The sequence below is a fragment of the Exserohilum turcica genome (genome assembly GCF_000359705.1).
Source record: "Exserohilum turcica Et28A unplaced genomic scaffold SETTUscaffold_6, whole genome shotgun sequence".
In the NCBI taxonomy this organism is placed as follows: Eukaryota; Fungi; Ascomycota; class Dothideomycetes; order Pleosporales; family Pleosporaceae; genus Exserohilum; species Exserohilum turcicum.
The window spans coordinates 1836715-1861673 of NW_007360277.1; the positions used below are offsets into that span (position 1 = coordinate 1836715).

Genomic DNA, 24959 nt, shown 5'->3' on the forward strand with positions numbered 1-24959 from the left:
GCACGGGAGCTGCTCCTCACGGTATCCGCCCAGCAGCGCGCCCAATTCCCGCGCACGCTTCATACAAAGGCCAGATTCGCTTCTGCCCGAGTGAAGAGGTACGCATTGAGCCATTTCCACGCCCGCTTATACGCCCGCCCGCCTCGCGGCGAATGCTGATGTGTCTGCCGTGATGCTGAGCACATCACATTGCCCCCACCGCACATTGCGTGAGCACTACCCTGTCTGCCCTTACTTACGCCGCCCAGTCGCTCTTTCCCTCTTCAAGTCGCTCTTTCCCCAGCCATAGTCCTTCTCAAGGTACGCTCCTTCCGCCTTGCGCCTGCCCTCTTTCACTTCTCCCTCTTCCCCCCCCCCCTCCACGCCCGTCCTCAATGCGGCACCCCGCCGACAACATCACCACCACCGCCGCCGCCAGCACACTGTACTGACACTTGCCGCTTCAGGGCAAAAAGTAATCTCATACCCACACCATGTACGGTTCCGGCCAGCAGACGGGCATCTCGACGCCCCGCTCCGCAGCCAACCTGCGCCCGCTCATCCTCTCGCACGGCTCGCTCGAGTACACGCTCCTGATTCCCACGGCGCTGCACTTCAATGCACAGCAGCTGAGGGATACATTCAAGACCACGCTCCCCGAGCCCACCGACGAGCTTGCCCAAGACGATGAGCCCTCCTCGGTTGCCGAGCTGGTGGCCCGGTACCTGGGCTTTGTGGCCAACGAGGTAGAGGAGGGCGAGGACCCCGACTCCTTCGAGGAGGTGCTCAAGCTCGTCCTCACCGAGTTCGAGCGTGCCTTCCTGCGGGGCAACGAGGTGCATGCGCTGGCTGCATCGCTGCCTGGCATCACCGAGAAGAAGCTGGTGACGGTGCGGTCATACTACGCTGCTCGCGCGGCGGTAGACAGGCCCATCAAGCACCACGAGTCGGCTCTCTTCCGGGAAGCCTCCGACGAGAACGCCTTCCTATATGCTGTTCTGGGCGGACAGGGAAACATCGAGGAGTACTTTGATGAACTCCGCGAAATCTACAACACGTACCCCTCGTTCGTCGAGGACTTCATTGCCGCCGAGGCCCAACACCTTCTGCAGCTGTCGCGAGACCCGCGCGCCGAGAAGCTCTACTCCAAGGGTCTCGATGTAATGCGATGGCTCAACAACCGGGACTCGCAGCCCGATACCGACTACCTGGTTTCGGCGCCCGTCAGTTTGCCCTTGATTGGGTTGACTCAGCTCGCACACTACGTTGTCACCTGCAGAGTCCTCGGCAGCCACCCGGGCCATGTGCGAAGCCGCCTGTCCGGTGTCACTGGCCACTCGCAAGGTGTTGTCACAGCGGCCGCCATTGCTGAAGCCAAGAACTGGGAGACCTTCCAGCGGGCCGCCAAGAAGGCCATTGAGATCCTCTTCTGGATCGGCACACGAAGTCAGCAAGCCTTCCCCAGGACATCGCTCGCCCCGACAGTGCTACAGGACTCAATTGACCATGGCGAGGGCACACCAACGCCTATGCTGTCGATTCGTGATCTGTCGAGAAAAGCAGTGCAGGAGCACATTGACGCGACCAACGCCCATCTGCCCGAAGACCGACACATTGCCATTTCTCTTGTCAACAGCGCACGCAACTTTGTTGTTACAGGTCCACCCATCTCCCTGTACGGTCTCAACCTTCGTCTGCGCAAAGACAAGGCTCCTACCGGTCTGGACCAGACCAGGATTCCCTTTACAGAGCGCAAGGTACGCTTTGTCAACCGATTCCTGCCCATCACGGCTCCATTCCACAGCCCTTACCTCGCCGATGCGACCAAGCAACTCGAAGAGGACCTCAAGGCCATCAAGATCTCCACTGCCGATCTTGGCATTCCCATGTACGATACCCATACCGGCCAAGACATCCGCGAGACGGAGACAGAAAACATTGTCCCCAGGCTCGTGAGCATGATCACTGCCGACTCGGTAGAGTGGGAGAAGGCGACCGTGTTCCCCAAGGCAACTCATATCCTCGACTTTGGCCCTGGTGGCATCTCTGGTCTTGGTGTTCTTACGAACCGCAACAAGGACGGAACTGGTGTCCGCGTCATCCTTGCCGGTGCTATTGATGGACAGAACGCCGAAGTTGGGTACAAGCCTGAAATCTTCGACCGTGACTTCGACCATGCCGTCAAGTACGCTGTCGACTGGGTCAAGGAACACGGTCCTCGTCTGGTCAAGACGTCCACGGGCCAGACTTATGTCGACACCAAGATGAGCCGCGTACTGGGCTTGCCTCCAGTCATGGTAGCTGGTATGACTCCCTGCACAGTTCCATGGGACTTTGTGGCGGCTACCATGAACGCCGGTTACGAGATCGAACTTGCTGGCGGTGGTTACTACAATGAGAAGACCATGACTGCTGCCATTTCCAAGGTCGAGAAGGCCATTCCTGCTGGCAGGGGTATCACCATCAACTTGATCTATGTCAACCCACGAGCCATGGGCTGGCAGATTCCCCTTTTGGCCAAGCTGCGAGCCGATGGCGTGCCCATTGAAGGTCTTACCATCGGTGCTGGTGTACCCTCAATCGAAGTCGCTAACGAGTACATTGAGACTCTGGGGATCAAGCACATTGCTTTCAAGCCAGGTTCGGTCGAGGCCATCCAGCAGACAATCAACATTGCCAAGGCGAACCCCACTTTCCCTGTCCTTCTGCAGTGGACTGGTGGTCGTGGTGGCGGTCACCACTCATTCGAAGACTTCCATCAGCCCATTCTGCAAATGTACAGCCGTCTGCGAAAGTGCGAAAACCTCATCCTTGTTGCCGGTTCTGGCTTCGGTGGCGCAGAAGACACTTACCCATACCTCACCGGATCATGGTCCACCAAGTTTGGTTACCCGCCCATGCCTTTCGACGGTTGCTTGTTCGGTAGCCGTGTCATGACTGCCAAGGAGGCGCATACTTCGAAGATGGCTAAGCAGGCCATTGTGGATGCCCCAGGTCTTGAAGACAGCGAGTGGGAGAAGACGTACAAGGGCCCCGCTGGTGGTGTCATTACTGTTCGCTCGGAAATGGGCGAGCCAATCCACAAGCTCGCTACTCGTGGTGTCATCTTCTGGCATGAGATGGACCAGAAGATCTTCAGTCTTGACAAGGCCAAGCGCGTGCCTGAACTTAAGAAGATGCGCGAGTACATCATTGACAAGCTGAACAAGGATTTCCAGAAGGTCTGGTTCGGCAAGAACAAGAAGGGCATGTCAGTTGATCTCGAAGACATGACGTACGCCGAGGTCGTCCAACGCATGGTAGACTTGATGTACGTCAAGCACCAGTCCCGCTGGATTGACCCGAGCTTGAAGCGCTTGACTGGCGACTTTATCCGCCGACTAGAGGAGCGCTTCAGCAAGACCAGCAGCGAGTCATTGATCCAAAACTATGAAGAGCTCAACGACCCCTTCCCCATGCTTGAGAAGGTCTTCAAGGCCTATCCCGAGGCCGATGAGCAGCTCATCAACGCCCAAGATGTGCAGCACTTCCTGTTGCTCTGCCAGCGTCGTGGACAGAAGCCTGTCCCCTTCGTTCCTGTCCTAGACGACACCTTTGAATTCTTCTTCAAGAAGGATTCGCTGTGGCAATCCGAGGATCTCGATGCTGTTGTTGATCAGGACGTTGGCAGGACATGTATCCTCCAAGGCCCTATGGCCGTCAAGTACTCCACAAAGGTCGACGAGCCGATCAAGGAAATCCTTGACGGTGTTCATGAGGGCCACATCAAGTACCTTCTCCGCGACATTTACGGAGATGACGAGTCCAAGGTCCCCATTATCGAGTACTTTGGTAGCAAGCTGCTTGCGCCTCCCCAAGGTCTGGAAGTTGATGGTCTTACCATTTCAGAGCTCGAGACCAAGGTCATGTACCGCCTCTCTGCTGCTCCCAATGCCACCATGCCTGATGTTCACTCATGGCTGCAACTCCTAGCTGGCACCAGCTACTCATGGAGGCACGCTTTCTTCACTGCGGACATTTTTGTACAAGGTCAGCGTTTCCAGACCAACCCAACTGCACGAATTTTCGCTCCAACTCCCGGTATGCTGGTCGAGATTCAGAACCCCAAGGAGCCCGCCAAGACTGCCATTATCGTCAAGGAGGTGCATACCGGCGGCAAGCTGATCAAGACTGTCGAGGTCAGCCTCACAGACAACAACGAGATTTTGCTCAACCTCTACGAGGAGCGTACTGCCCTCAAGCAACCTGTTGCGCTGCCATTCCGCTTCACTTACCGCCCTGACGTGGGCTACGCGCCCATTCACGAGGTTATGGATGCCCGCAATGACCGCATCAAGGAGTTCTACTACAAGATCTGGTTCGGTGATGAAGCCTGCCCATTCGATGCTTCCGTCACTTCACGCTTCGATGGTGGCCGTGCCACAGTGACAAGCGAGGCCATCAACGACTTTGTTCACGCAGTTGGCAACACAGGCGAGGCTTTCGTTGACCGACCTGGCAAGGAGGTCTTTGCTCCCATGGACTTTGCCATCGTCGTCGGCTGGAAGGCCATTACTAAGCCCATCTTCCCCCGCGCGATTGATGGTGACTTGCTCAAGCTCGTCCATCTGTCCAACGGCTTCCGCATGATTGCCGGCGCCGAGCCTCTCAAGAAGGGTGATGTGCTTGACACGACTGCTCAAATCAACGCCGTCATCAACCAGGACTCTGGTAAGATGGTAGAGGTTTGCGGCACCATTACCCGTGACGGCAAACCAGTGATGGAGATCACCAGCCAGTTCCTGTACCGTGGCGCATACGACGACTTTGAGAACACCTTCCAAAGGAAGGTCGAGAAGCCGATCCAGCTCAGCCTGGCTACAAGCAAGGATGTCGCCATTCTGCGATCAAAAGAGTGGTTCAACTTTGAGGAGCCCGAGATCGATCTGCTGAACAAGACTTTGCTCTTCAAGCTCGAAACTGTTGTTAGGTACAAGAACAAGACGGTCTTCTCAGACATTGTAACTGAAGGAGAGGTCCTCCTCGAGCTTCCTACCAAGGAGGTCATTCAAATTGCTTCGGTCGACTACCGATCGGGCACTGCGTATGGCAACCCTGTCATGGACTACCTGGAGCGCAACGGAGCTGCAGTCGACCAGCCAGTGCTGTTTGAGAACGCCATCCCGCTGCACGGCAAGACGCCTCTGAACTTGAAGGCGCCAGCCTCCAACGAGAACTACGCTCGCGTCTCTGGCGACTACAACCCCATCCACGTCTCACGTGTCTTTGCCAGCTACGCCAATCTCCCTGGCACCATTACTCACGGCATGTACTCCAGCGCAGCTGTCCGAAGTCTGGTCGAGACTTGGGCTGCCGAAAATAACGTTGGCCGTGTCAGGAGCTACCACGTCAACCTTGTCGGCATGGTTCTTCCAGACGACATGCTAGACGTCAAGCTCCAGCACGTCGGTATGGTTTCTGGCCGTAAGATTATCAAGATCGAGGTCAGCAACCAGGAGACTGAAGATAAGGTCTTGATTGGTGAGGCTGAGGTTGAACAACCCACTACATCTTACGTCTTCACCGGTCAAGGTTCTCAAGAGCAAGGCATGGGTATGGAGCTTTACAACAGCAGTCCTGTTGCCAAGGAAGTCTGGGATCGTGCCGACAAGCACTTCATGGACAACTATGGTGAGTCAAAAGTGGCTGGATATTTGATCAACTTGCTAATCTTCAACAGGCTTTGCTATCACCAACATTGTGAAGAACAACCCCAAGGAGCTGACCATTCACTTTGGTGGTCCTCGCGGCAAGGCCATCCGCCAGAACTACATGTCTATGACATTCGAGACTGTTGCTGCCGATGGTACAATCAAATCTGAGAAGATTTTCAAGGAGATTGACGAGAACACTACCTCGTACACTTACCGGTCACCAGCTGGTCTGCTGTCCGCTACACAGTTTACTCAGCCGGCTCTTACCCTCATGGAGAAGGCCTCCTTTGAGGATATGCGCGCCAAGGGTCTGATCCAGGTCGAAAGCACGTTTGCTGGACATTCGCTGGGTGAATACTCTGCTCTGGCGGCCATGGCTGAGGTCATGCCCATTGAAAGCTTGGTCTCAGTCGTCTTCTACCGTGGTCTTACAATGCAGGTCGCTGTCGAGCGTGACGAGACTGGCCGCTCCAACTATTCCATGTGCGCTGTCAACCCTAGCAGGATCTCCAAGACATTCAACGAGCAAGCTCTTCAATACGTTGTGGAGAACATTGCTGAAACAACCGGATGGCTGCTGGAGATTGTCAACTACAACATTGCCAACATGCAGTACGTTGCCGCTGGTGACCTCCGCGCTCTGGACTGCCTCACTGGTGTAACAAACTATCTCAAGCAACAGAAGATTGACATTCAAGCGCTCATGCAGACACTGTCGCTTGAGGAGGTCAAGAACCATCTGGTCGAGATCATCAAGGGATGTGCTGAGCAAACTGAGGCCAAGCCTAAGCCTCTTGACCTCCAGCGTGGTTTCGCTACCATCCCACTCAAGGGCATCGATGTGCCCTTCCACTCGACTTTCCTCCGTTCTGGTGTCAAGCCCTTCCGCTCCTTCCTTCTCAAGAAGATTCACAAGACATCCATCGACCCAAGCAAGCTGGTTGGCAAGTACATTCCCAACGTGACTGCCAAGCCGTTTGCGTTGACCAAGGAGTACTTTGAGGATGTGTACAAGCTTACCAACTCTCCCAAGATAGGCAACATCCTGGCCAACTGGGAGAAGTATGAGGAGAGTGGAAAGGAGGAGGCCAAGACTGAGGCGGCAGCCTAGATTATGTAGTATGATTATACGTCATGTCAGTTATGAGAGGAGGATTGGATCATGGCGTTTGAGGGTAGGTGGCTGTACATGGTTTTTGCCCTATTTTTGATATCCTGGTTTGGGGAGAGGGTTTGAGGAAACTTTTTCTCGCATAGCTGATATTTTGTAATGCATTGGTTCAATTTTGGTTGTTTAACGCTTTGCAGTAGCTTTTTGTTGTTGGGTGGTAATGAAACGTGCTGTTTGTGAAGTTTTCTTTTGACAAGTCACCGGGGTGTACGTTTATAAGTTGTCAAGCAAACTCTAAGACATTTCTTGAATAGAAACAAATAGTTATGACCTATACAAACAAGAAGGAAACAGTTCAAATCAACCATGTTTTGTCAATACCACCTTGGCCATTTGAGGGTAGCACCTACAGCACCATGTAGATTCATATTTCCCTTTTTCTGTAAACCCAGACAAGACAACAACAATCCTACCGAGAAAAAAAAACATCATCTAGCCTACTGAGAAAAAAAAGGAAAGGAAAGGAAAGGAAAGGAAAGCGGAAAGAGGAAGTGCAATAGCCATGATTGTTACAAAGCAACAAAAAAAAAGGTTAACGTGGTTCATAAGCGAGCGGACACCCCAAGCGAGCGGACACCTCCCCACCAGCGCGTCAACTTCAACACGTTATCACAGCCTTTTATCACAGTCAATAAACTATTGCAATATACTAAATTAATTATCAGAATCGCTATTATCACTTGCACTATCTATCTCAACTGCGCAGGTACGAGCGTTGTGTCCAGTCTGCTTGCAACGCCCGCACCGCCGCTCTCCTCGCACCCTCTTCGACGCACTCTCACCATCACCACGACTGCTACCCGCCTGTTCAGCTAATACTTCTTGTACTTCGCCTACAGTAAGAGTCTCTTCTGTCCGTACGTATCGCCGCTTGCGGCTTTTACGCTTATTTGACTCGTCAAGAGCCGCTCGAAGCGTACCCATTTCCTCCATCATAAGCGTCATTTTATGTGCCATTTGCTGGGCCCCCTTACTTAGCTGCGCGATCTGCTTAGTGAGTGAATTGGCAGAAGATCCACGGCGTTTTCTCACGCTCTCTTGAATGAGACTAATTTGAGACTCAACTTCGCGCGCGTTGCGTGGTGTCTGCGCCTGCCAGGCAGCTACCCGTCGTGGTGATTGACGAGGTGTCTGCACCACTACATCAAGCTTAGATAGCACAGCCTGTGGGTCGTGTGGGACTAGACCAGCACCTCTGAAGCCAGCTTGGATATTCTCCTTCGTGATAGACTGCTCAAAAGCAGCCTTAAAGGCTGGTAGGAAGTTTTCCTTGCTAATATAGTGGGTGCGGTTGCGTGCCAAGCCTGAAACAGCGTCGCCATACTTGCGCTTCAATGGCGAGAAGCAGGCGACGTCAAGGGGCTGCAACAGGTGAGACGAGTGTGGAGGCATGCAGAGAAGAATAATATTCTTCTCCTTGCAAAGATCTTGAAAATCGATGGAGCAGTGGCTCTCATGGCCGTCAATAATAAGTAGTTGATACCTACCTACAGTAGAGCTCTTTGTATGGGTATTAAAGTGCTCTAACTAGGCAAGACTAAGCTGATTATTCGTCCAGCTATTGGGACTGACTTTAAGAACCTAGTTAGCAGGCAAATCCTTAAACTAGACGTTAATAAGCACCTTGCCCGCAAAGACAACGAAGGGTGGTATCCGGCGACCTGATGCGCCCACGCCTTGGATCACAGTAACCCACTCGCGGTTGCCTGGCTGTATCCGCTTCTTTTTCCTATATCCTTCTGAGCCTGTGATTAATAACTGTGATAAAATCTTGCCTATTATAAAGCCAGTTTCGTCAAAGTTGTAGATATCGTCGTCCACAATACCCCACTTCTGCTTTGTCGCCTGGACTAAGTCGAACTAGCGCTGGATAGCTACTGGGTCCTCGCAGGCGGCTCGCTGGTGATTATAGGGACGGCTCCAGCGCGTACGGAGCTCAGCAGTCCGCCTAACAAAGTTGTCAACCTAGTTCTTGCCAACAGGGTTGCCACCACGCTCCTCTAACAGTTTATTAGCCATTGCTCGAACCTCAGCCTTTGTAGGCGCAAATCCTCGCGCAGACTCTTCAAGAATACGCCTAACAATAGCCTCCTCTTCTAGCTTATTCAAGCGCTTTGAATTTGGTTCGCAGTCGCGTCGAGAGTGTCTTCCAGCGCGTCAGTAAAATAAAGTTATTCGAGGGACGCTATAGATCTCAGCAGCACGTTTAACACTCTTTACACGTTGGGAATTAATATCAGAAATAGCAAGTTGGATATCAGCTTCAGAAAAAGTTTGTTGAATCTGATGTGATTGAGACATAACGCGTTGTAGTATGAACATCGACGCGCTGGTGAGGAGGTGTCCGCTCGCTTGGGGTGTCCGCTCGCTTATGAACCACGTTAATCTATCCAGGATTTCAAGATTTGCGCTCTTTCATCCTTGTTTTTTTTCCCAGGTGCTTCTTTTCTTTCCATCCGCCCATCTATACATCATCAGGATATATGATTCCCAATCCGATAAATGACAGATAGGAAGAATGTGCGTTTCGAGAGAAGAAGAAGAAGAAGAAGAAGAAAAAGATGAAGCAGCCAAGTGAGATAAATCCCCCGCCTAACGAAAGAATGGAAGGACATACACCAACTGAGAACAAAAAGTAAGAAAAGAAAAAGAAAAAACGGAAAACAGAAAGATATGTTTGGTTAAGAGGTGGGGAAAGAGTAAAGAAACGGAGAGGATAGAGGATATGTTGTATAAAAAGAAACGGAGAAAGAGAAAGAGAAAGAGAGAAAGAAGAAAAAAGAAAGAGTATGTTTATAAACTACATGAGAAAAATCTACCGGAGTAACCTCCTCCTGGGCGTCTTGCTACTTGTTGTTTCCAGCGCGTCGGAGCTGCTGGTGGGAAGCTGGGGCATGGTATGTGCATGGACGAGGGGCGGGTGCTCAATGTGTCGTTGGCCCGTGTAGGGAGTGTTATTTTGCTGCTGTTGTTGTTGCTGTTGCTGGGCGTAGGGCGGTAATTGCTGCCAGGTTGGCTGGTAGGCAGAGGGGTAGCCCTGCTGTTGGTGGGGATCCATGTACGAGTTTGATCCTACACGGTGGGGTGTTTGGGGGATAAAGTCGTTTTGGGATTGATGTTGCTGCTGTTGCTGTTGCTGTTGCTGCTGTTGTTGTTGTTGTTGGGAGCGGATGAGGCCAAAGGCCCAGTTCGAGAGGTTAAAGCCGCCAAAGATGATGATGGCTGTAAAGACCTGTGGGGAACATGGTTAGCGGGTTTTGTACTTGAACGTGTAGGGCAAAAGGGAGAAGCAGCGGCCATGTGCGTTTCTTTGATTTCGTAGGTTCCCGTGTATCGGGGGTAGGGGTTGCGCTTGGTCTTGTGTCGCCCAATACATAAGAAACAAGAGACTACAACATACCATCGACTTGTAGCTAAACTCTTCCACAAAGCTGTTGAATATCATGGCGAATGTCTTGGCCGTCACACTGGCCCGCGCAACCTTTTTGGGGTCGCGGTTCATGCACGTCTCCCACACGCCGCAGGCCTTCTCCATGGCCGGCACCACTTCCTCTGGTCGACAACGATTCCGGTTGTATTCGGTGGCGCAGGCCGCAATCTCCACCATGATTTCTGAAGCGTGCCTGGAAGATTCAATGTCCACGTCGGTCATTACACCCGCCCATGCCGAGTAGACAATGTAGATGAAGAGACTGCCGAGGAACATGTTGACGGTGAGTTGGAGGTAGTACGAGAGCACCGAAGGGAGGTTGGGATGCGCTTCCACCCACGACAAGAAGCCTCCGAGGCTCATGGCGAAGGTTTGCTGGACAGGCCCCGCGTCCTTGGGCGGGATGAGCGGGCGACCCTGATCCATGTCTGAGTCGTCGCCGCCGTCGTCGTCGTCGTCGTCACGGAGGGCGGTCCGCTTCTTGGATCGCGGCCGCTCTGAGCGGCGCTTGACTATGCGGTTCTCGGCCTTTTTGGAGTAGTACTTTGGAGACTGATCCTTGTCCTGCTCTCTCTCCCGCTCCCGCTCCCGCTCCCGTTCTCGATCCTTAGTCGGGCTCGGCGTCGACATGAAGGTGCGCTTGAACCAGCTGTCGCGGCGCCCGCCCTTCCTGTCTGTATCGCCATTGCCCAGGCGCCCCATCCTGCTTGCCAATTGTGTGTCTGGTGTGCCGATGTCGCTGTCGATCTGAGGGGTGCCCGGTGTCTCGCCACCCGAGCTGAAGTCGATGTCGTGTGAGGGCGTGCGCATCGACCAGGGGCTCGGCTGGATGTGTGCGGGGAGCGACGATGCTGGGGTTGAGGGGAGCGGCTTGCTGGGGTCGCGGCTGAAGAATGTCATGCGGTTGTCGGGGTCGCGTAAACGAGTTGGCGTCGCAAAGCCGCCTTTGGAGGGGGAGTCGATGACGGAGTGGGGACCTGATTGGCCAGAGCAAGGCGCTGGGGTTAGTGTGCGTGTTCCATGTCGCTCGCTGTGTACACGTAGAGAGTCTCGGGACAGGCAGTGGATATGCTTACGCTTCTTGTGCTGGCTGGCCGCAAGAAAGGGCGATTGTGCGTCGATGGGGCCAGTCTGGTTGGTCCACTCAAAGTCCATGGGCGTCGTCGACGGGCGGTGGCTTCGCGACATGTTGTCTGCCGGCGAGCAGGCCGTGGACAGGGCAGAGAAGACGGCGAAAGGGTTGCGAGTTGTGGGGGCGGGCGTTTCGCGGTTGTTGATCAACACTTGTTCCTGGGTTCCGAGTCGCGGACTTCCGGCGCTAGTCTCAATTGGGCCGACAGCGTAGCATGTGGTGTTGGCATGCACAACCGACACGCGCTGCATCTTTGTCGCTCATTGTTAACGAATTATTATTATTTCCCACCGCAATCTACCCCACCAGCTGCCCTCAAGCCGGAGGGTCTCCTATTGAAGAATCGTAATCGTAAATGTGCTACAAATAAAGCCAACATGGCATATACAACCTGATCCCTTGCTAGTTGCCATACCAAAAAGAAGTCATGGACTACTACATTTTCACATCTTCTCATGACAACCATGGCGGATCAAGGCGCCATTTGGGCTGGCGTGAGGCTAACCTTGACGCCATTCAGCGAGCACAGTGTCAGCGTCAGATTCTCCTTCCATCCCTCAGGATCCCGGCTTTCCATCGTCTGGAATTCTTGGACCATGCGGACTGTAACGTAGCTCGCCTCGGTAAGTGCATACTGCTGGCCGAGACAGATGCGTGGGCCGCCGTTGAATGGGAGGTACTCCCACCCCGGGCGGAGCGTCTCCCAGCGCTCTGGCTTGTACTCTTCGGCATCGGGTCCGTAGATGTCCTTGCGGCGGTGCATGGCGTAGGGTGTGTAGGTAACTGCTGTGCCCTTGGCAACAAAAAGTGGTGCCTGGCCATCTGGGCCACCACCTCTGGGCAGCACAGTGTCGCGGCTAGCGTTGCGTGAGTTGATGGGCACGACGGGGTGCAGACGGAGCGCTGACTGCGGTTAGCATATGCACATGGTCACTTGGTAATACACCACTTACATTCATTGAGACACCACTTGACGTACTTCAGGTTCCTCAGCTCCTGGTACGTTGGTGTCCGTCCCTCCATCGAAGCGACTTCCTCCCGGAGCTTGGCGTAGATTTGGGGCTGCTTGGAGATTTCAAAAAACATGTTGCTCAACAAACTGGCCGTTGTGTCGCGTCCAGCAAGCAGAATGTTGATGAGTTCCTCGCGGATCCTCTTCTTATCCGTCGTTTGCTTGGCCACCTCCTGGATGAAGTAGTACTTTTCCGTGCCAGCCGCCTTCTCGGCATCCAGCTCCTGTCTGAATCGAAGAGCGTCTTCGACAAACTTCTCAATGTACGTGTGGCAAACCTCAATAGCCTTTTTTCCCTTGGTGTTCTTCCTGAAGCGGTCAAAGGGTCCATAGCGCAGGCGCACATTGATATCTGCTAGGGCAAAGTTGAATGCGTCACCAAAGATGGCGTCCTCCTTGTCAGCCTTTTCGTTGCCAATCATGTCGAGTGAGTTGGTGGAGTGGTTGAACAAGAATTCGGTTGCCGTATCAAGCGTCAAGTGGAAGAAGAGCTCCTGCAAGTCGACTGTCGAGCCGTCTCTGGGAATATGCTTGAGCATGAGGTTGAAGTGGCGTTCAAAGGCCTCGATGTCGGCAACCTGGTCTCGGGCAAAGTTTGGGCGCAGGAGCTGGCGGCTGTTGGCCCATCGTTCGCCGTCTGCATTGAAGATGCCGTGACCCAGCAGAGGGCCGAAAGAAGGCTGCCTGTGCGCAAAGTTGTAGTCCTTGAATTTCAAGCTCAGGATAGTCTTGATGTTTTCCGGCTCGCACGTGCTAATGACAGGCAAGTTGACGATTCTGCTGTGGAAAGTGTTTCCGAGCCTCTGGTAGCGCTTCACTGCCTCTTGCATGGCGATGTGGTGTTTGCTGTTGTAAGCCATGGCCTTGACAACATTCAGACCTATGAAGGGGTCCGTGTTGAAGCGGCCTTTGCATGGCTGGCAACCATTGTCTTTCTTGAAGCGTTGACGTGTGAGATAAAGTGTGATGCGGGTATACAGCATATAGGATAAGGCAGCACCCGCGAGGATGAAGAGAAGTGGTGAGTGCGCCATGGTGTCTGTCTGTAGGCTCAAGGGATACGGTACTTGATTTACGTGCTGGGTTTTCTGTGATTTATAGTTATGGCAGTCCCGTTGGCGCTTGGAACTTGTTTACGTCGAATCCGTGACGCGCGAAAAGTAAAAGATTGGGTAAGTAGTTTCTTTTTTTTCCTCCAAAGCTGAGTGCCGCCTCCGCCTGCCCCCAGCGTTGGCAAGTAGGGTGAATTGAGTTTGACTGGTAGCGGCTTTAGATGCTACTCCGGGAGCCGTTTGATTAATGGTTGGCACAGGCTGGATGTGGGGTAGAGGCCAACGTCGGCCTCGCCGTGGCCGTGGTCGGTATCCCTTTTTGAACCAAATGCGCAGATAGGCTTCTTAGTCGTGTACAACGGCTGTGGTGAATATTTTTCTTCGGGGGAGCCCGAAACTGGGTCGCTGTCGGTCTTGTCCTGGTTGACGGTAGATGTAGGGCGTGTTAACAAGCCTCAGACGGCCCAGGCTGCAGACAAGTATACCCAGCCGTGACGTCGATTCACGTGGATTGGCAAAGCTCACTTTTTTTCGGAGGGTACTACGGATAGCCAGCGGGGCCGGAACCTGGGATAGTCACTGTCCACGGGACGATCTGCCTCTTATAGCGGCGACGGAGGGAGGCCAGGACGGGTGTCTTAGCCATTGCAGCAGTGCGCTCCGGGGTGGGCGGGCTGAGGTTGCACGCTCGCAGGCTAATGAGGAGAACCCATGGCCTTGTCGGTGATGCCGTCGCTACCAAGTCCCCCCTGCTCTGCTCCGAGGGGGGCGCTGACTGCAAAGCCTCTGACGCCCCCTTGTGATTCGCCCGCGCCATCACATCTAGAGACACATCAGGCAGTCTGCACCGCCCATGCATCGTCGGCGAATTCGTGTGTTTTTTAGCGTCTGCTCCGTCGACCTCGTCGTGCACCCTGTGTGAAGTTGACCAAGATAATAGATTGGCCCCCCAGCACGGACGCGGTGCTCTATGTAGAGCTATATACCCTACCCTACACGTGTCTTCGAAGCGTGCATAAGTGGTGTAAGCACGGCTGGAGTTCCAGCCAGTAAGCACCATAACTTCTTGGTGCTGTCCTGTCGTCTTACACGTCTTGCGCGTCCATTGCCTGTAAATGCTGGAATAGATGTCTTGGCATCTAGCAGCGAATGCGGACCCGTCTGAATTCTACATGCTTCATCACATGTATATTGTTTCCTCGAGCAAAAAGACCGAAACGCCGAGGAAAAATATATGCAGAATGCGTCTCCTACTCGGACGAGATCCACTTCATGTGATTGATCGTCTCCTTCTCCAGGTACTTGTATATCTCGCCGTAGTCTTTGCACACGTGCTTTGCATCCCAGCCATCGCTGCCCCCTCTATCTTCACCGTGCTCGTTCCCTGGGAAGCTCGTCGCGGCCCCCTCGAGCGCCACGTCTCCCGCGCACATGATGGCTTGTCTAAGGTATTCGAAACAATGGTTGATGTGCCACGGCATCTTGACCGGGTTCGCCGATGCCGGCGAGGCAATGGCAATCTTCATCGAATTGTACGCTTCTAGTACGGTGTAGAGGCAATGCAACTGGTGTGTAACCGACGTGGTAAAGACCGTCTGGTTGGTATAGTCGTGGATCGGGTGTGGCAGGTTTGAGTATTCCGACGGCTTCTTCACCTCGACGTATCCTAGACCCTCTTTGTTTTTGTCAGCAGTGCTCGCATCAAAAGCAAGAGGCATCCTGTCCTACCTGGTACTATGCTCAGCCATGCGTGCTGTGTCTCGTTACTCCAGAACTGTGTCGGATCCTCGGGCGCGAAAGCAGAGTCAGGCTTGAAAGTCACAATCTGCTGACGAAAGGTTGGTGCAAATCCAGTAATGTCACCAGCGATTTGGTACTCGTGGCTTTTTGTGTGGTGCTGCCATCGCTTCTCTGCCAGCAGCCCTACAATAACGAGCAAAAGTGTGGTGTCGATCATCCACCGGCACCCCTTCACTCTTCTCCAAAATGTTTTCCTTCTCCGCCTGGGCTGAATGGCGTTCTCGGTATCCCAATGGTCCTCCACCTCGGTGTGCGAACCAGAATCGTCATCAGCGTTGTGTAGCGCGTCATATCGCTGACCGCGCTTGGAATGGTCTTTTGTCGCAAACTCCATCGTCGACACGTCGTAGCTTGATTTTCAAAGTGTATGTAAGTGCTGGTATGGTGATACCTGCCCTGTGGCCAACATATAAGACCTGCAGCATGATAGGGAAATCGCCTTGATTCGGCGTGATATTCATCACCACGAATGCTCAAACGCCTGCTGCGACGCCAACTGTTAGAGCCTTAGCCCTCTGCGACTCCGAGGCCGGTGCTCTCGCTCTCTTCAACACTAACCAAACATGTCATCGGAAACATCAATTGTGTGATTTGGAGGCATGCACACTAAATTCTGATGACGCCACATGGTACCGCGGGGCGTGGGGGAGGGGGCTGGGGGCAGTGCAGGGGTAGCTCAACAAGCACAGCGCTCAGCTTTCGATGAAGCGCACATCTGGAGCATTACGGTAGATGCAAACAAAAACAATGGCACAGGCTGAAAAAAAGCAGTCTGATCCATTGTAGCATTAGCCATGGATGGTATAGGTACGAGAAGCGGTGCCAGCCAGCATCGATCGGCTTCGGCAATCGTCGACGCGTCCCTTACATCATCTTACCATCCACGCTTCAAACCCATCCGACCAGAGAATACACAATCGAAGCCTGTCAGTACCGGTGAAAGTACCACATCGTTCGCTCCACGTGGATAGCAACTTTGGGCAAGTTCTGGCGATAAATCTCACCTTGTCTTACATCATGCTAAGGCTGTCGCCTGAGAAGCCTCAGCCTGCCAACGCCACCTATTCGACAATCCGGATATGCCGCTGATCAGCAATACGTTGCGGTGAGCGAAGAATCGATAGCGGGCTACCACTCTGCAGTGCCTGTGCAGCATGCTCCTTAACCGTAGGCAATGGCGCCTTGGAAATTCCATTGCCCTCAACAAGATCCAGCGCCTCAGTCGACAACGCCTTGGGTTGAAAACTCGCTCGTACTGCTGACTTCGCATGATCTCGATTGTACATCCGCTTCTTAGCTGCAGTCGAAGAGTCTCGGCCTTCAAATAGCTCAGGTGAGACTCGTCCAGAGCGTACAAGACGAGCATGGGCCATGGTGACCGAATCGCGATGACCACGGAATTTCGTATCTACCTCCTCGAGGTTCGACAGCTGGCGAAACATGACAAAATGTGGGTTCCTGCGTCCTTTGGAATGCATCTCAGGATTGGGTACGAGGAGCGAGGGCTGCAGCAAATCCTGGGCAGCATGCAGGGGCTTTTCGTGCAACGCAGCTTCCAATGACATGTCTTCATGCGAAGCCGCCCTGGTCATGGGTGCACTTGCTGGACGAGACGGATGACAAGAAGATGTGGCACTGGTGACCTGGCTGTTTGGAGGCGCCAATAGCGGTACATCGTCTCTGTCCTCCACGGCGCAGTCGTAATGAGTGGCTCGACCATCGTCATCTGGGAAGACCACAATCGTGGGCTTGAAGCTCTCTGATGGACTGTTCCAGCTGCCAGTCCACCCGGCAAGTTTCGAGTTGACTCGTTCAAGACCACGTCTGGCACCTGGACTGGCTGTCTCCAAAGAGTGGCTTGCAGAAGAGCTTCGCCGACCTCTCACGCGGATTTTATGCTCGGGTGGTACATCGTCCCATACCACCTCGTAGCTGCGACTCTTTGTTTCTATAATCTGCATCGTTGGTGTGGCTGGGTCAGTCTCTTCTTCATTGGTTATGTCACGCGCATCCCACGAGGGCGTAATAGCGATGACATGTACATCTGTTCGTGTCACCGCCGTGTCCGCCACACTGCTCTTGACTTTGCTAATGGTATTCGGACACAGCCAAGATGGCCTAGCGAACTCCCTTGGCTTGCTACCCGGGCTAGAAATTGGATTGACATGATGCGTTGGGACGTTGTTCAAACTCGTTGATATGACAGCTTTTTGAGGATACAAAAGCGAGGGTCGGGTACACTCTCCTTTGAAATCGACAGTCTTGACACGACGAATCCTTTTTCCATCAGCCTCCATCATATCTTGTTGAATCCCGTCAGGCGGAGTGATGGTGTCGCTTTTCGCCTTCTTCTTGATACACGACTTCAATGGCAAGTCACGGTCGCGCGACTTGGAGTTTATGAAAACATTTCCTAGGTGCGGATCTGAGCTTGAGCGGACTGCAGGGGATCTCGGCAGCGCTGGTCTCGTTCTAGTCAATGGCCCATCCACCGTCAGTATACGGTGAAGCTGGTCAGGCCGGAGAGGCTGTTCAGGAACAGGCTCTGTGGCTCCAAAAAGTCGTTTATCTGCCTTTTTTGGATTGTGTTCAACCAAACTAGGGCAAGTCTGCGGGTTGCTAGTAGACCGCCTTATGGTAGTGAGAGGCGATCGCAGTGGTATGTGCGATGAGTGTAAGCTTGCACGTTCCAAGTGGTACATGTCATCTTTGGATCGGATAGCGTTCAACGCAGCGACTGCAGTCCTCGGCTCCTTCTGGGTCTGGTTCAAGACAGTCAGATCGCTGGTAGATCGCTTTAGTGCACGTGTCGGAGTGGCTGGCGACAACTGCTTCGTCGTATCTCGCTTGGAATGGCCTTCCCCATCCCAATTGTCGTTATTTGCAGGTGCGATGAAGGTAGAGTCACTCTCTCCCTCTCCAATCAAGGCCGTCGATGATGTCTCTGAAGCAGCGTGCTTGTCCGGCGCAAGATTCGAAGTGAACTTGGATATTTAGTCGTCGCCAGAAGATGGTAATACGGTTTTCGTGAGCGACGAGAGTGCCATGGGCGGAAGCCTCTGCCTCAGGTGTAGGGAACCTTCAGGCCGCTGGTAAAGATGTTTCAGGAGATGTATCCAGGTATAGGTGGTGCGAGTGAGGGGTTAGAGCGTGAGGTGAGGAGATGCAATGTGTGCATCGTGGTCTTGTTACACAGTGGAAGGTCTTGGTGTGGAAAGAGCATGGGCTGGTGGCTGTTCCTGCCTCCACAATCAGCTGCAAGTTCCAACTAAGTACCGGAAACAACATCTTGCAGAATGTGCATGCGTCGTATTGTCTGGATATGGCAATGGAACAACCTTGGGTGGATCTGGTTGATCAGAGTATACAGTGTCCATACAATTCCTCTAACCTGGAAGCACCAAGCACCAAGCACTGCCATCGACACCAAGGGGCAGCTACTGTATGGACAAAAAGACATACAAGTCCGCTTACGCCACCACCCAATGCGGTAATTCGTCCTCCTCGGCAAATCTCTCCACCAGCCAGTCAATAGCCAGCGATGCTCGCGACAAGTTTGGTGACACGATTGGAGGCCTTGGGAGCGCCATCGCATTCGACAAGAAGTCGTGGAAGTACAAAAACGGAGCCTATCAAGGCCTAGTCTGGGGCTTGCCTGACCGTGGCTGGAACACCCAGGGGACCCAAAACACGCAGACAAGAATTCACAAGTTCAGCGCCAGCTTCACGCCAGTCAAAGCTACGCTAGCAGACCCAGCGAGTCCCAACCTCCAGCTTTCCTACCTCGACACTCTGCTGCTTACTGGTCCTGATGGCACACCCCTCACTGGCCTTGACCCTACTGATACCATCACATACCCGGGATTCCCTGACCTTCCACTGGCAACATGTGAGGCACGCGCTCTGTCTCTAGTAAGAATAGACTAATAATTGCAGATGTCGGTAATGGCTTTGGCCAAAACGGTACTGGTGGTGCTCGTGTCGCTCTCGACACCGAGGGCTTGGTCCTTGGAGATGATGGGACTTTTTGGATCAGTGACGAGTATGCTGCGTATATTTACCAGTTCGACTCTAATGGCAAGATGACCAAGGCTGTTCGTACGCCAGATGCCTTCATTCCCCGTCGCAACGGTGCCGACAGCTTCAGCGCTGATTCCCCGCCCATCTACGACCCAGACTTTGAGATCACACCCAAAGATCCTACCAGTGGTCGTGGCAACAATCAGGGTCTAGAAGCCCTGACGGCCAGCCCAGATGGCAAGTACCTGTACACGATGCTCCAAAGTGCCACCATACAGGATGGTGGAAGCTCTTCCAAGAAACGTCGCAACACCCGTCTTCTCAAGTACCGTGTCAAGGACGAAAAGACGACTCTAGAGGCCGATTATGTTGTCCAACTTCCCGTCCTCTCCACAGGGCGCGTCGCTAGCCAGTCAGAGATGCACTACATTTCAGAAACTCAATTCTTGGTTCTCGCCCGCGACTCCAACGCTGGCCAAGGAGCAGAGAAAACAGAGTCCATCTACCGCAATGCCGATGTAATTGACATTTCCAATGCTACAAATGTTTTTGGGACGGCTGCCGACAGCTTTGGTGGACAGATTGCTAGCAAGGATGGCGTATTGAAGAGTGGTATTGTCCCCGTCACTTACTGCCCATGGCTATCCTACAACAACAACAATGAGCTCGGCAAATTTGGTCTTCACAACGGCGGTGAGCAAGACTCGAAATTGCTCAACGAGAAATGGGAGAGCTTCGCCATGCTGCCTGTCGATAAGGACGACAAGATAGGTTGGAGCGACAGGCAGAATGAGGATGAAGGAAAACAGTACTACCTTGTTTCCTTTTCAGACAACGACTTTATCACGCAGAATGGTAAGATGATTGTTGAATTTTGATTCTATCTGACTAATGCTTGTATAGGTTACATTAACTTCGGCCAGAACAAGTATGTGGATGCAAGCGGTAATAATATAGACACACAGGTTCTCGTTTTTAAGGCCAACATACCCAAAGGGGCAAACCCTCTGTAAGCGTGGGTCGATGAGGCATGCGATAAAGGGTCTCATTATACATCCCAAAAGCAAATAGCAGATTTAAATTTCATGACCCAATTGGGCCATATCCGGAACACGTCCTGTGTCTCATCTTTTTGCCAGTTCATACCCGCTTGTAATTTTTAACTTTTTTTTTTTCTCGCCAGTTCAATGGTAGTAGCTCACTCGCCAGATGTATCAGTATTGTGCATGACATAGCTGCTATTCGGTCTTGAAAAAGCCATGCGAAGACGTCACGACTGTTGTGTAGCTGGAGTTGAGCGGAGGCGGAGGTGGGCCTAATTGAGGAGGTCAGCGCACAGACGGACTCTGATTGGTCTCCAAGCTGGACCCTGTAAGTACGTTGATGTGGCATCTCAACCAAGTTGTAGTTTCAAACTCCAATTCCTCCCAACACATTGGAAAAATGGGAAGAAAGCACGTGTCTTCCCTTGCCTTTATACTGCCCTTCATCGCCAGCACTGCAGATGCGGCGTCAGATTCGGCTCGGCCGCGGGGCGTAGGTCCCGAGTGTATGTTGCACCCGTTGGAGCTCATGGACAGCTGCCATGGACAGACCTGTGCATGCTGACGGCCATTGTCTAGTTGCAAAGTACTACAAGGATGCCGAGACATTTACTTGCATCTCGAATCCTTCCATTAAACTGCCCGTCGCGCGCCTCAACGACGACTACTGCGACTGCCCCGATGGTTCAGACGAGCCCGGCACCTCGGCCTGCTCCTATCTCTCTCCCCTCTCCCCACCACAGCCGCTAGGCTTCGAGGGCAAAGACAGCAACACAACACCGGCTCTCCCTGGCTTCTACTGCAAGAACAAGGGTCACCAACCCAGCTATATTCCCTTTACCAGCGTCAACGACGGTGTCTGCGACTACGAGCTATGCTGCGACGGAAGCGATGAGTTTGGACATGTTGGAGGGGTCAAATGCGAAGATCGCTGTGCGACCATCGGCAAGGAGTGGAGAAAGGCCAACGAAGCGCGACAGCAGAGCCTTGCTGCTGCCAGGCAACGGCGGAAGGAATTGGTGGCCGAAGCCAAACGCCTGCGCAAGGAGGTCGAGGACCGCATCGAGACGCTCAAGACGCAGATTGAAGGCGCAACACTGAAGGTCGATGGGCTGACAAAGTCTCTTGCTGAAATTGAGAGGGCAGAGCGTGGCAAGGTGGCCAAGGGTGCCGGCAAGGGCGGCAAGGTCACAGCGCTGGCTGGCGTGGCCAAGCAGAGGATCCAAGAGCTGACTGACAATGTCAACCGCCTACGCAACGAGCGAGACTCGGCACAAGCAAAGGTTGCGGAACTTGAGGACATGTTGACCCGCTTCAAGGAGGAATACAACCCCAACTTCAACGACGAGGGTGTGAAGCGTGCGGTGCAGGCGTGGGAAAACTATGCTGCACAGGACCGGCCTGGTCCCAATGAGGCTCTGGACCGAGATCTCGATGACATTCTCAATCCAAACTCTGAGAGTGCGATCAACTGGGACGAGTTTGAGAAAACCGACGAGTCTGATGTTGAGCTCCGTAAGCACAAGTATAAGGCTTTCTCTGATTACCGGCTAACTCCGATCAGTTTACCAATTCGAGGAATACCTGCCTGAATCCATTCGCGGCTGGGTCGACAGCAAGCTTCGGGATCTGCGCATCACGCTCATTGAGAACGGAATCCTCGCTGATCCCACCGGCACAGATGCCCCTGAATCGAAAGCTGTTACGGATGCAAAGTCGCAGCTCGAGGCAGCCAAGAGGGAACTCGAAGATGACAAATCGGAGCTCACGAGGCACGAAGAAGATCTTACCAAGGACTATGGTCCAGACTCTATTTTCCGCGCCCTCAAGGACCAGTGTTTCTCTACCGACTCAGGTGAGTATACATACGAGCACTGCTTCTTCTCGAGTACGACGCAGAAGCCCAAGAAGGGTGGCGGCAACACGGGCATGGGTAACTTTGCCCGCGTGGAGACGATTACTGTCGATGAGATTTTACCCGCAGATGGCAAAGGCTTAGGCAGCGGCGAGCGCATTGCCCTCAAGTACGAGAATGGTCAGCACTGCTGGAACGGACCCAACCGGAGTACGACTGTGATTTTGGCGTGTGCGGAAAAGGATGAGATTTGGAAGATTGTCGAGGAAGAGAAGTGTGTGTACAGGATGGAGATGGGTACGCCAGCTGTGTGTGGTATTGAGGTTCCCAAGGCCGCGCCCGAGCATAGCGAGTTGTAAGGGAAAGAAAGGACGTATTCGGGTACTGCGGTTGATCCGCGTGCTCGATATGACTAGATGTAGAGATGTGGTTAAGATGTTGAGCAGGCTGTCAGCTGTGCCTTTGCTCTAAGACAAGTTATCTGAATAGCGAATTGAGTGTTTGCGAGCAAGAGCTGAACGAGTGCTGTGTTTGGTATGCTGAGCTGATTCATGCACCGTGTATGACTCGATACTCATTTCGAGTCATTGCTTTTATAGGTATGGCTAGAATACAATTTGCTGGGATAGTCTATGCCTTTTTTTTCAGATGAGTCGTCAGTTTCCCTGGGTTCTGTCTAGGCGATTGGGGTACCGCAGACACATGTAAAAAAGCAGCTTTCCTCTTGTCTTATCGATAAGCAGTTTGGGTCCCCTCCGCAAGCCCCGCCAATATTTTTTCCCAGCAGCGCGTCTTACACCGAAGACTAGTTGATCGATTTTCTAACGCGCAGCCTGGACAGTGTCGCAAGTACACTGGCTAAGAGAAGGAACCAGTAAAGAAAGGAAAAAAGAAAGAAGGAAAGAAACATGTCCAAACCAAAAGACATGTCCAACCTCATCCAACTCACAAAAACCACACAAGCACTCCTCACGCACTACGCCTCGTCGCTCGCCGCACCCACCAGCCAGAGCAGTAACAATGTCTCGTCGTCACCGTCGTCTTCGTCACCCGAAATCAGCGATCCCCTCTCGCTCCTCAAATCCAGCACCACACTGCTAAAATCGCACACGACGACGCTCTCGCTGCTGCTCATCAACCCGCCGTTTACAGCGTCGGCAGTGTCTTCAAAGATTGGAGACGTGAGTTCAGGGGCGCTGAGTGGCATGGTAGCTGCCGCTAGCTATGTACCTCGTGGTAGTAATAGCAGTAGCAGTAGCAGTGGAGATGTACACATGCTTCTACAGACGGAAATCACAAGTCAAGTGCGCGGGATCCTGGCGTGCTGGAGCGACGTCTTGAGCTTGGTTTGCCGCATCGCCGAGGCACAAGCAGCAGCAGCAGCAGCAGTGTCACAACAAGGCAACGGCAAAAGCAAAGGCTCGGTTACAGAGGCTGAAAAACAAAATGTACTGTCGACTACGGGCGTGGTGTGGGAGGCGTGTGATGGGCTGGTCAAGCTGTGCGATGAGGGTGTTGTAGGGCTCGTTGTGAAAAAGGCAGAGGAGTACCGTGCTGTGCTTGTGGATGCGATTGACGAGTTGAAGGAGTGGGGGGAGGATGTTGCTGATGAGGATGACGATGAGGATGATGATGGTGTAGAAGCAAGTGACGAAGATGAAGACGAGATATTCGGGACCGAGAAAAAGTTATCCAGGGGCGACACGGAAATCAAAGCGCTCCTGGATCAAAGTGTCAAGAAGCTGAAGATGGTGGCGATGCTGTATCAAGCGCTGATTAAGCGGCGGTTGAAGACGTTTCCGGCTTCGACTACTATATCGACATGGACATTGGAAGATAACAGCGACAAGAACAAACATGACAAGGACACGAATTCCCCACACTCTACCCTCAACGCCCTGATGCAAATGCTCAAACGCATACCCGAGACGGTGGATGACATTGCAGGGGCGTTTTACGACTTGGATGGCGACGAGGCCAAGCACATGGTGGAGCGGTGCTGTGCAGAAGCCAAGGGCGCTGTGGAGCTGGTGCGGTGTACATGGGGGACGGGCACGGCGACGGCAACAAGTCCGGGGCGGGAAGACGAGTTTACGGCGTGGTCTGCCAAGTGGATTGTTGCTTTTGATAGTGTTGTTGTTGTTGTATGAAGCTCAAATACTACTCTTTTCTTCTTCTTTCGGGGGCATAGCATGTGTTTGTGAGAAGCTTGGATCTGTTGTTGTTGTTGTTGTTGTTGTTGTTGTTGTTGTTGTTGTTGTTGTTGTTGTTGTTGTTGTTGTTGTTGTTGTTGTTGTTGTTGTTGTTGTTGTTGTTGTTGTTATTATTATTACTATTGTTGTGTACAAGCTTGGATGTCAATGGTACGTAAAAAGCTTGGATGTTATGCCTTGGAAGCTTGGATGCTCATGGTCTGCAGAAGCTTTGGGGAGGGTACTTGATACGCTAACCAAGTACAAGCCGTGCACGTGTGTACTTATGCGCAGTTGGTCGGGTAACAAGAAAAGACAGAAAAAAAAAACCATCCACTCGGACTCGAGCCGTCTGGTGGGTTTTACTAGTGGCAAAAATTTATGTCTGTGGTAAAGTTTATCGAGCAGAGAGATAAACACAAAGGTTAATTATGCTTTTAGCTTTTTTTGGGGGGGTTTTTTTGAATCTTTTTCTGTTGTTCTGGAACGCTGACGGTGGAGACCGGGGAATGTAAGCACGAGAACGATTACACGTCGAGCACACAATGCTATCACCAAAGCATACGATTATGAGATGAAT

General features: G+C 52.8%; 9 protein-coding genes across 9 annotated transcripts; 4 read left to right on the forward strand and 5 right to left on the reverse strand.

Moving 5' to 3' along the window:
* The first annotated feature begins 456 nt into the window (after positions 1 to 456).
* SETTUDRAFT_165293 (uncharacterized protein) lies at positions 457 to 7101 on the forward strand. The gene is made up of 2 exons (XM_008031733.1): positions 457 to 5649; positions 5699 to 7101. The coding sequence occupies exons 1-2, from the start codon at positions 474 to 476 to the stop codon at positions 6781 to 6783; spliced, it is 6261 nt and encodes a 2086-aa protein (XP_008029924.1). The 5' UTR covers positions 457 to 473; the 3' UTR covers positions 6784 to 7101.
* An 867-nt stretch (positions 7102 to 7968) lies between these two features.
* Positions 7969 to 8598, reverse strand: SETTUDRAFT_66845 (uncharacterized protein; the record flags this gene model as incomplete). Its single annotated transcript, XM_008031337.1, has 2 exons — positions 7969 to 8370; positions 8455 to 8598. Coding segments are annotated over 2 exons (546 nt in total), but the record flags the coding sequence as incomplete, so codon positions are not given.
* Positions 8599 to 9658: 1060 nt separating this feature from the next.
* Positions 9659 to 11461, reverse strand: SETTUDRAFT_96519 (uncharacterized protein; the record flags this gene model as incomplete). The annotated part of the gene is made up of 3 exons (XM_008031734.1): positions 9659 to 10075; positions 10244 to 11250; positions 11314 to 11461. The coding sequence occupies 3 exons, from the start codon at positions 11459 to 11461 to the stop codon at positions 9659 to 9661; spliced, it is 1572 nt and encodes a 523-aa protein (XP_008029925.1).
* A 416-nt stretch (positions 11462 to 11877) lies between these two features.
* On the reverse strand, positions 11878 to 13451 carry SETTUDRAFT_96298 (uncharacterized protein; the record flags this gene model as incomplete). Its single annotated transcript, XM_008031735.1, has 2 exons — positions 11878 to 12308; positions 12359 to 13451. 2 exons carry the CDS (start codon positions 13449 to 13451, stop codon positions 11878 to 11880), a joined length of 1524 nt encoding a protein of 507 aa, XP_008029926.1.
* Positions 13452 to 14719: 1268 nt separating this feature from the next.
* Positions 14720 to 15616, reverse strand: SETTUDRAFT_181069 (uncharacterized protein; the record flags this gene model as incomplete). The annotated part of the gene is made up of 2 exons (XM_008031736.1): positions 15198 to 15616; positions 14720 to 15144 (listed from the first exon to the last, which is right to left on the reverse strand). The coding sequence occupies exons 1-2, from the start codon at positions 15601 to 15603 to the stop codon at positions 14720 to 14722; spliced, it is 831 nt and encodes a 276-aa protein (XP_008029927.1). The 5' UTR covers positions 15604 to 15616.
* Positions 15617 to 16330: 714 nt separating this feature from the next.
* SETTUDRAFT_22908 (uncharacterized protein) lies at positions 16331 to 18316 on the reverse strand (the record flags this gene model as incomplete). Its single annotated transcript, XM_008031203.1, has 2 exons — positions 16331 to 18253; positions 18290 to 18316. The coding sequence occupies 2 exons, from the start codon at positions 18314 to 18316 to the stop codon at positions 16331 to 16333; spliced, it is 1950 nt and encodes a 649-aa protein (XP_008029394.1).
* Positions 18317 to 18713: 397 nt separating this feature from the next.
* Positions 18714 to 20302, forward strand: SETTUDRAFT_34467 (uncharacterized protein; the record flags this gene model as incomplete). Its single annotated transcript, XM_008031289.1, has 3 exons — positions 18714 to 19158; positions 19206 to 20144; positions 20193 to 20302. The coding sequence occupies 3 exons, from the start codon at positions 18714 to 18716 to the stop codon at positions 20300 to 20302; spliced, it is 1494 nt and encodes a 497-aa protein (XP_008029480.1).
* Positions 20303 to 20732: 430 nt separating this feature from the next.
* SETTUDRAFT_181071 (uncharacterized protein) lies at positions 20733 to 22695 on the forward strand (the record flags this gene model as incomplete). The annotated part of the gene is made up of 3 exons (XM_008031737.1): positions 20733 to 20838; positions 20912 to 21847; positions 21897 to 22695. 3 exons carry the CDS (start codon positions 20733 to 20735, stop codon positions 22544 to 22546), a joined length of 1692 nt encoding a protein of 563 aa, XP_008029928.1. The 3' UTR covers positions 22547 to 22695.
* Positions 22696 to 23095: 400 nt separating this feature from the next.
* On the forward strand, positions 23096 to 24337 carry SETTUDRAFT_141346 (uncharacterized protein; the record flags this gene model as incomplete). Its single annotated transcript, XM_008031738.1, has 1 exon — positions 23096 to 24337. One exon carries the CDS (start codon positions 23096 to 23098, stop codon positions 24335 to 24337), a length of 1242 nt encoding a protein of 413 aa, XP_008029929.1.
* Between the last annotated feature and the right edge of the window lie 622 nt (positions 24338 to 24959).